The sequence below is a fragment of the Rissa tridactyla genome, chromosome 3 (assembly GCF_028500815.1).
Source record: "Rissa tridactyla isolate bRisTri1 chromosome 3, bRisTri1.patW.cur.20221130, whole genome shotgun sequence".
NCBI classification, from domain to species: Eukaryota; Metazoa; Chordata; class Aves; order Charadriiformes; family Laridae; genus Rissa; species Rissa tridactyla.
In genome coordinates this window covers 114,895,618-114,905,939 of record NC_071468.1, presented here as the reverse complement: position 1 = coordinate 114,905,939, position 10,322 = coordinate 114,895,618, and the positions used below count along the sequence as shown (strand labels likewise).

Genomic DNA, 10,322 nt, shown 5'->3' with positions numbered 1-10,322 from the left:
AGGACATTGAGAATAGGGCACAGAAGGCTGCAGTCCATGCGGTGCAGCTATGTGGCAGAAAACCACCGATGTGGAGATGTCATCTTCTTTCCACCCATTGCCCCAAGCACAGAGTGTGCAAGAGCTGCGTGGCACATCCAGCATGCAGATTCCCTCCATGATCCCCAGATTCCTCCAAGACTTGCTTTCGTATGGACTCACAGTGGGCATAAAGACTCTCTCAACACTGAATTTTCACCTAGATTTTGTTATGCTGCTCCCATCCTTGCCCTGTCATTCCTATGACAAGGCAGAAAAGCCAGGGCAAAATGTCTTTGAGCCACCTTTTCCCCCTCGTCTCAGTATTTGTTTTTAAGGCATCCTTGTGCTTTTTAAACCCTTTCCAGATACCCCAAACCTTTTTGGGATTAATTAAACATTAAACGGGGCACACAGAGGTTTTCAGCAGGTGGACAATACAGTGAAAGCAAGCCGACAAGCCCCAACAATTCTTCTGCAAGTGCCCTTGGCAAAGACCCAGGTTCCCACTCGCACGCTCGCGCTGCGCTGCCTAATGGGATCGCTTTGCATGCACCGCACACCCCTGGAATGCAGCAGCTCCTCGGCCAGCGCCAGCACGGTAGATTAACAGAGGTTACCTTTGGTGCCAGACTTCTAAAAGCCTGCACAATAACGCTTTGACAGCTGTCCAATCAGTCTGTATACATCTAGATACATAAAATACCCGAAGCACTAGTCTCCCATTTACCGAGGCTGTCTAAAAGCCAAAAGTACATTACTGCACCAAAAGCTGCAACTAGAACAGAACCAGATTAATACCTGAATTCCTATTAACCTTTCATTCACTGAACACTGCCAGAACTTTACTTTTGTGGCTTGAGATACATTAAATGTACCACACCTATGCATGAATCCATATGTTGCTTAGGAATGCTTCTGATGAGTTTTAAATTCATTCTCAAGCCCTGTAACAGTACATTTGACATCAGACTGAAATGCTGCAGCCTATCTTTTCCTTCAGACTCAATTATCTAAAACAAAAATCTCCAGATAAATATTAATTGTCTATTATTTATTTTGATTCTTCAGTTAATACAAAAAAATATTAATGCAAAAGTGTGTGATGCCAAAGGCAAAAGAACATTATTACAAAATAAATTACAAAACATTCAAGCATCCCCCGCATCCTACCCACCAGCCATTTCTCTTTCCACACCTATAATGAGAGCTAATTTAATCTTCAAAGTATCCAGCAAGGAAAAATATTGTTGAGGTTTTGGTACGTTACGTTTTTGCTTTTAAAAAAAAAAAAAATTTGGAACAACATGAAAAATTATTGTCTCGAGGGACGGGGGGTGTTTACAGAAAAGTCACGTTCGTTTTTAACTGTCTTGACTTCAACGTGCCCTTTATTTCATTCAACACTCTCCATCACCACAGACCAGCAAGATTGTTATTCCATCCCCTCCTGAAATATTTGGAGAAATAAGAAAAAAATGTGTTTTGCTTTCCACCCAGGAGGCTTATGAAGCCATGCTGTCAGACACCACCATCCTTCCGGTTCATAAAGAATTCCTGTGCACTCAATGAGCATTCAACTGGCATTTTGGCACCATGAGTTATTTATTCACCACATTTTTTTTACAAAGATCCACAATCTAAAAATGCAAGATTGCAACCTCATTTTCCAAAAGCCAAATAAACGGATATTTATTTGTGTACTTGGGGTTACGCTACCTGGAATAAAATGCCAAACTTATCTATCTGCCTGTCTCGGGACCTACGCTGGTCTTCAAATAATTGATAAAAAAAATAAAATACCTAAAGTCCTAAAGTTCACAGTTCAGGAGCAGGGCAAATCCCTTCCTGTGAAATGCATGGCATTTGATGCTGTCAAAAAAAAAAATATTGAACTAGAGAAAATGTTTTGAACTCTTTCATGCTTGTAGTTTCCAGGTTTCTAGGAAATGGGGTAGAAACTGCAAGGATGATTTACAGCACGTGCAACATTTCAGAAACATCCGAACTCCAGTCGGCATGTGAGGCGGAGACAGCATCACATCTAGCAACTGGCTTCGAGAAAAGGACATATTGTACCTGCAACTCAAAGCCTGTGGGAAGGCAACATATTATTCCAGCTAATGGAAAGGGTTCAGGTTATGCACAGTCCTGTGATTCAGTAAAAGCCCCTGGATTAATACGACACAGAGTATTCAAATGGCTGCTGCTAAATATCTGAACCTTGAACTCCTTCCTCGTTACTGCTTTCTCTCCCAGGTCTCTTAGAGGTGTAGGAGGGTGGTGATAGCAAATTCAGTGCTATAATTCTACTTCCCCAAAGCTCATTTCATACAGACCCCGTTATTTTCTCACCCAACCCCATCCCTTTCCAGGGACATCTGGCCACACACCTAATAGCCCCAGGAAGGGTCTGTTGAGCAGTCCCCAAGGCTTTAGAGGTCCCTCAGCCTATATGCTCCACCAAGAGCTCAATGTTAAGTGTGCAAAGGCACAACAGGAAGCCCACATACCAGTGCCTGTGCACGGTCCCTTGCTCCTCCCCACCACTGAGGCAGCTGTAACATTAAAACAGCAGTTGCAGCTAAACAAAATTTCTGCAATTTCCCCAAGCCTGGACTTTTTTCCAGCACCACAGCTGTAATTCCAGGACTTGGCTCCATTATTACGTTTATATTAATGCACAGGGGCAGATTTTACAACACATGGCACAGTAAGAATATTTTATATGGCTTACAGGAAGCCAAGAAAAAATGCAAATTTGGGTCACAAAAGTACTGTCAGCATATTGTGCCTGCCTCTTTGCCAACACCAGTTTGCTCCCTCTGGTATTTTATTATGTGGGTTTTTTTAATTACTACAGGAGACTGAACTTCAACTTGCAGGTCATTACAGACTCTAACAGAGAACTAGCAAGGCATTTTGGGAAAGTCCAAATTTTCTTGTATAGGAACCTGTTTCTAGCCATATTACGCTGGATTAATCCTTAACCAGTGGCTATTGCTGACCAGCCTTCAGGCTTCAGGATGAATTCCTGTGAACTTGGGCTTCATGTCACCCAAGTTCAAATGCATACATCAGAAACACAGTCCTTCCTACACATACAGTATTGAGAAGGGAAGGATGGCACCACCAGAGAGAGGATAATCACATCCCTGTTTCTTGTCATCCAGCACCCATCAGATCGAACTTCAGCTACCTAAAGGCCAGGCATCTGATCAAACTAAATCATATAGGCTTGTCGTATGCCATCTTCAGATAGGACTCATCTACATATAGGACCTTTGTACAGATAGGATGGATGTGCTGTCTCCTTCGGAGGTCTGTTGTTTCTCTCTGTTGACAGAGAGAGCCCAAATGACCAGCCATGTAATAGCTGAGTTTAGGGGAGATGAAAGCTCCCAGGGTGTCATCCTAGGACAACGACACTAAATTAGGCTATACCAATCTCTAACATAATCATCTACCAGGTAGAGTAGGATTTGCAGTGGAAATAGCAATGAATGCCATAAAAAATTAGGTGACTTAGACAATATATATGCTACTAAATAGTAGAAACAACTAAAGACTAAACCATTGTAATGCAATGCCTTCTTGGACTCTACCTTGAAATAGTTTTGAAGGAACAGTGATACGGGACCAGTTAAGGTTCTCCTCCACCACTAGCTCTCAGTTCCTCAGTTCCTTGGCTTACAGCTTCACGGGGTCTGTTGGAGATGCTGCAAAGTCTACCCCTCCCACTGATATATGCAATTTGAGGAAAACTGATGTGCGTGTGGATTAAAGAGCCCTTGACCTGCTAAAACTGCCCCCTCCAATATATGAATTAAAAAGATATGAGATGTAGGTGGTTTCTCAGGGAAGGTGACTTTATATTATACACCTAAATGAACTCTGCCCAGAGGGCATATATACAATTACATATAATCTATATCCAACCTTCAGGAGCTTTTCCGTTTGCTCCTTAACTACTGTAACAGCTATTGGCCTATACCACAGTGAATTTCCACTCCTCGTACCACCTTAGTTGTGCCAGTCAGGTGGGAGGGCAATGCCCAGAGTGGAAGTCAGTAACAAAGTCTTGTACCCTGTCTAGAGACACACAGTGACTTTTTCTTCTGCTAGATTGTGCTTGGACCATAAGCCCATCATGAAAAATTAACTACAACTACACACGAAATTAAAAAAAAGAGGTCTCAGCAAGTCATGACTTTTTGCCGGGCTCAGAAGAGGCACCACAATTATCGTGCAGCTGGAAAGTGCTGAGATGGTTTTAATGGCATCTGCTGTCTCTTGATTGACAGAGCATAAACATTTCAGAAATACAAGCAACAGCACTGCAGCCGCACAGCACCAGGCAGCAATATTTACCGACTGCGACTGAGCTACCGCTATCAGTCACAAATTGCACATCTAGCACAGGCTTATTCTGATTTTGTTTGAGAAATGTCCTCTTTGGGATGAAGAGGTATTAGCAGCTTCACAAACACTGTCAGCTAATCAAAAAATATTAGAGAAACTCTCCACAGCTTAGTGGTTTTCTGTCACTTGCTCTAGATGGTAGGAACGTGTGGGAATGAATAAATGTATTAATACACAGCAGCCTGTCAGGAGCCCTTGGCACGCCGCGAGCCCGGGTACTGCATTTGCCAGTCAAATGTGCCTGATGCTCTCAGCATTCCCTGACAGCAACCCGCTCGCACGGGAGTTGGCGTGAAGTCTGCTTTTAAATGGAAATACCTCACGTTATGGTTCCTGACACTAATTTCTACCTAAGCCATACCAGATATTTCATTTACAGGCCTGATGCAGCTGCGCCCTTTATTGAGCTCACGTTTACGCTCATTGACTTGAGCCACACTGTGACTTTTCTTACGAAAAAGCACCGCCCGTAAGTGTGGCAATGACTGCTCACGTACACAGTAGGAGCGCTCACTAATTTCATCCCTGCTAAGTTCTGCCCACTGCCATCCAGGTGGATGAAAGATGCCTTTCTGGGCTCTGAAAGACCCTCATTCTGGGGCAGAAACAGGACTGCTGGACCACAGGCTGGGTGGGGAGGGAGGCCAGGGGGCAGCAGGAGGGGATGCGAGGGGAAGGGGTGGAAAGGGAAGAAAAGCACTGTTGGAAAAACAAGAAATAAAGTGAAGTGAGGACTCTTTCCATCAACCTCCTTCTCTTTTCCTTCCTTCCAAGGTCCTCTCAGGCTTTTCTGCCACTCCTTTTTGATTGAGAGCTTCCTACCTTCTCCCCCTTCTCTCGTCTCCTGCCTCTACATTGGTCTTTTCCCTCTTCTAACACAAAAAATGGTGGCAGCGACAGAGCCTGCTGCCAGCAAGGCACGAGCCGTGGGCAGTTGGGTCACACCTCTGCCAGCTGGAAGCTGCTCAAACAGGGAACTGCAACGCTGCGCAGGGGTGTCTTCCCTTGCTCCATGAGGGAAAACCACTGCACAGATGGATGCTACTGTGGGAATACTGGATATTGAAAGGGAAGCATTTGCCACCAAGACAAAGAAACTAATAACATGCCAGCAAACTGTTTTGTGTAAAGGCAAACAAATCTCTCCTGTACAAAATGGGACGCATATCCAAACGGTAACCTTTTCTGTGCTTTGGCCTCTGAAACAGAGCAGCTGCGTGAAGAGAATTTAGGAAGTGCTTTTAAAGAGAAAAACATGTGGTTTGGGAATACAAAAACAATAGACAATCTACCTTCTGTTGACACTGATATTACGCATCGATAATATGTAACCGTAGACCAAGGATGAAGACAAATTAAATAAGAAACAAACCCCTCTTGCACTTATTTCTTGCCAGTAAATTCTTCTACTAAAAACCTCTACTAGCAGGAAGAACATGCAGTATCTGCTTTCTTCTGGTACTCAAGACTTTTGACACTCTCGTACCTGTGCACGTTACAGGACTGCAGTTCTGCCTTGAGGGGAGTATCTTTTGGCGTGAAACACGGCTCACATCCTGCTCCCAGTTACACCGATGTGAAACCAAGGTGCTGGATTTATTCCAGCAAAGGGAACAGGGAACAGAAAACAATGAAGCCATTTTTGAAGACAGAACTGATTTGAAAAAAGGTGAGATCCCATCACGGAAATCAAAATAACAAACACTGAAATGTATTTTGCCTTCTGATATGTTCCAAAAGGAATGCCCCACTTTGCTGCAAGCCATATCTATGTATAAAAAAAGCCAGAGGAACTTAAACAGTGTCACAGCCTTAGGACTGATTCATGTGTTTGATCAACACCTTACCAATTTCATGACAAATTACCAGTCAGTACAATTTAATGCAAAAAGTTGTATACTCTGTGATATTTGGGTAATGCTTGATATATAAAACGAGATTTTTCAGCAGCAGGTTTTTTTCAACTATTTAATACAAATTTCTTGCAGTTTTTGTTGCATTACAATATTTTTCATTACTTTTGAAATTCAGTGGCAATGTAATATACCTTTATGTGGAGACTACCAAGACAGTTTCTCTGAACAGAGAGTAATTTTTATGTTGTTATTCTGCTGGTTCCTATTAGATTCATATGCACATACATATTTAATATTTTATATCCTTGCATCTTTGTAATGCTAATTGTTCAGTAAGAACAAAACACATTTAGGCTAACTTTCCCTTTTGGTATTCCTGCACTAACTATGGGAAGAATTAACCTTAATTATCTGTGAAGCATCACATACACTTACAACACTCTGAAAGTAATAAGCCAAATTTTGAAGCTTCTCCAAAGCTCAAAATATTCTATGTCCCACATGAGTATATTGGTGCACAGCAGTACTGAGGGACACCTCTTTCTAAGGTATAGGTTGATCCATCCTATTCTTTGTTGTTTCTCCATCTCAGAAAAAGTTCAGAGCTCTGTGCCTCAGTTAATGTAAGTGCACCTCAGCTACTTACTTAATGCATTTTGCAACAGAGAATGTGGCAGCCACCTGAAAAATCAACCCTCTGCAGAGGCTAAAATTGATGGCCATCCTCTGGTTTTACTCGGTCTTCCAGTCAACTCCTACGGAGTTTGATCTGCTTGTGTAGAAACTCAGTCACGGCTTCAGCATTTGGCCCAATAATAATAAAAATTTAAAAAAAATGAAAAAAAAAAAAGTGAAGCCTCTCTTCAAGGAAAATATCAACATCACAGTATCTTCGATTCTCCATTGCCCAGCGTCTAATTTAGTCACTAGACAAATGAAAGAAAATGAGCGTTTAGAAACACTATGGACTTCTGTAAGGTCCTCAAGTTTCTCCGGCACTCCTTTGTGCTAGGCTGAAGGGCTGGCTTTCCTTTTAAATAGCCAGAGAAGATCCAGTTTGAACCAGAGCAGGATTAGCTGGCTGCATAAGAAATCCCTGGAGAGGAGAGGAACGCACAGAGCTGCAGCACTCTGCCAGGCAATGAGCACCGCTCCAGCCCATAGTACAAACCAGGAAAGCTGCCATCACCAACAGATGAGCTTCAGAAAAGAGGAGCTGAAATAGTTTAATATACTGGTGCCCACACGCAGTGTCCACCCTACACCTCTGATGGGCGAAATACAGCATGTCCGCACATCTCCTTTGCTTGGCATTACAGCCCTGGACTGGGAACCAGTGCAGCTGAGATGCTGCTCACATTTGCTCCTACCACCGAGGCAGCAACCTCCAGCAAAGGAGCCGTGCTGACAGCAGGGAGCAAAAACTTCTAAAGACCACCACAGACCTTTGCTTCAGTGCCCACAAAACAAAGGCTCTGGGGAAGCCACCAGGGTGGTCTTAATCACTGCAGGATCCTCTCCAGGCACCAGAATTTCTCAGGTTCGCAATGGCAGAAGAAGTGGCTAAACGGTTCAATAAGCTCCTGTCCTGCCTACACCAGACTCTTCATCCTGGGCCTCGTGATTTAGACCTTTTGGGACCTGATAGAGCTTGGCCATGCTGGACACTGGGAAAATATAGGCACAATGAGATTAATTTATTTTCACAAACTAAAAATGTATTGTGCTTTTGGAAAGAAATTCATAAATATTATGCTTCCATGGAGTAAAAACAATATGTACCAATATAATTTCTGCCCCAACTTAGGAAACGTGTTCCCAAATCCAAGATTACATAAATGTGTTAGTGAGCACAGTTTTACATGTACATAATTCATTCTTTTTCCTGATGTATTTGCAGGTCAAAATGACATGTGTGATAGTTCTTACATGTTTGTAATATATCTCTACCTGAAAAGCAGCAAATTATAAAAGCAGATTCTGCATAAACTATCAGATTGCTGCAGCGGAAAAAACAACCGATAAAATAAAAGAACCTCCCCGCAAAACCAAACAAACACTGATCTCACATTTAAAACTGTTTTCCTGACTTTTTCTCTCAAAAAATGCATAACATTAGTTGTGTAAAAACTAAACCACCATATGAGGCATATTTTAAAGCCTCATATAAACAATGAAGCTTTTATGGCATCCTCAGAGCAAAGAATGTCCAAATATGGCTGAGTTAAGTACCCTGAGAATTAACTGCTCTTAATAAATTCACTGAAGTTTGTAAGTCCACATTTACCAAGAATCAGAAGAGAAATAAAGGGAAGGGAACATGGTTCAACTCATTTTCCTGTACCATTCTCTAAAGATGTTGTGTTATAAACTTCCTCCATATCTTGGATGCTGGAGGCGTCTGTGGAATCTTGGTCGCTGACTACAATTCCTACCGAAGAAAGGCTAGAAATGAAGGAGTGCATCTTTTTTGCATAAATATCCCTAATGTTAAAATAAGGTAGGTCATTACATTTCTCTTTGCGATCATTGTTGCATTGGTCTGGATCAATATCTTTTTGTTTTTGATAGTACTTAGAGAACTTATTGAAAATAATGGTGATTGGAAGTGCTACTACTAGTATTCCGCAGATAATGCATAGGGTGCCAAGCAGCTTTCCAGCAAGCGTGACCGGGTAAGTGTCCCCATAACCAACAGTGGTCATGCTGATGGTTGCCCACCACCAGCAAACAGGGATGCTGTGCAGTTCTGATGAGTCATCATCTTTCTCCACTGAGTAGACAAGCACTGAAAAAATAGAAATCCCAACTGACAAAAACAAAAGCAGAAGTCCAACTTCCTGATAGCTATGTCTCAAAGTGGCGCCTAAAGACCGCAGTCCTACAGAGTGCCTGGCCAGTTTCAGGATGCGAAATATCCTCATTAACCTCAGGATCTGAACCACTTTCCCCATGTTTTCAATATCTTCACTTTCTTCTTCCTTCGTGTCCACAGCCAACGTGGCATAAAATGGGATAATAGAGACAAAATCAATGATATTCAGTGGTTTCTTCCAGAACTTCTTTTGACTCGGAGCAGTGATGAGCCTGATTACTAGCTCAGCAGTGAACCAGATGATGCACGTAATCTCCACAGCTTCCAGCACAGGGTCTTCAATCTCCCTGTCATTGGCGTCCAGCCTTTGAAACTCTGGCATGCTGTGAATGCACATGGCCACGATTGACGCCAGGACGACACTGAGGGACGACACGGCAATTAACTTGGCAGACAAGCAGTATGCAGGATTTTCCATTCTGACCCAGATCTTCTTTCTTATTTCACCAAAACACAGATTGTCAAACTTTTCCAGCTCTTTATCAAATATGGATGACTCTTCGTTAGAGGAGTCTATACTTCTGTCATTGCTCTTCTGATCCCAGTCTTTCTCAGGACCTTCTTCTTTCCTTTCTTGGTACCTATTGCTGCAGCAGGAATCAATAAACAGCTCATTTATCCCCCAGTACTCTATTTCCTGGCAGAAAGAAAAGACACAAAGTTCTTCCATGACATGAAGTTTGCCCGTGTAGTAAAAATTCAGAACATATCGGAACAAGGAAGGATTCCTGTCAAAGTAATATTCCTTGTCTGCAACACTATAATCATCACACAGTTCTAGAATAGCCTCTTCCGAATGGCATTTGAGAAGTTTCCCGAGTCTGGTATGGGGAAATCGGAGCAAGGTGCTTTGATCCACTGATTGTTTAAAGCCACCCACATTCAAGTTGATAAGTTCTGCATCTTTGCCGGGTCTGTGGAAAAATTCACCATAAACCATTTTGAACAGAAGAGTTCTACTTCCACAAGATTACATTGAACCTGGAAAGAACATAAGATACTGTTAGAGCATTTGATTCGGTTTTGCTCTTGTGACACATTCTTTTTTCTGTCTCTGGTTACTGTGAAATGCTATAGCAAAAAAGAAACTAAATGATGAATACCATTATTCAGCATTTCACAGAAATAGGTTTAAATCAGTTTGATGGTTT

General features: G+C 42.3%; 1 protein-coding gene across 3 annotated transcripts in view; it reads right to left on the bottom strand.

The window, feature by feature from the left end:
* Positions 1-1,085: 1,085 nt before the first annotated feature.
* Positions 1,086-10,322, bottom strand: part of KCNS3 (potassium voltage-gated channel modifier subfamily S member 3) — a 28,888-nt gene continuing 19,651 nt past the window's right edge. For 2 of the 3 annotated variants that reach the window (XM_054197241.1, XM_054197239.1), the window contains one exon: positions 1,086-10,152. In XM_054197241.1, coding sequence (XP_054053216.1) covers positions 8,627-10,111 — 1,485 coding nt within the window. In that variant the 5' untranslated portion in view covers positions 10,112-10,152 and the 3' untranslated portion in view covers positions 1,086-8,626. The remainder of the gene's footprint in view (positions 10,153-10,322) is intronic. The other variant, XM_054197240.1, reaches the window with a different exon arrangement.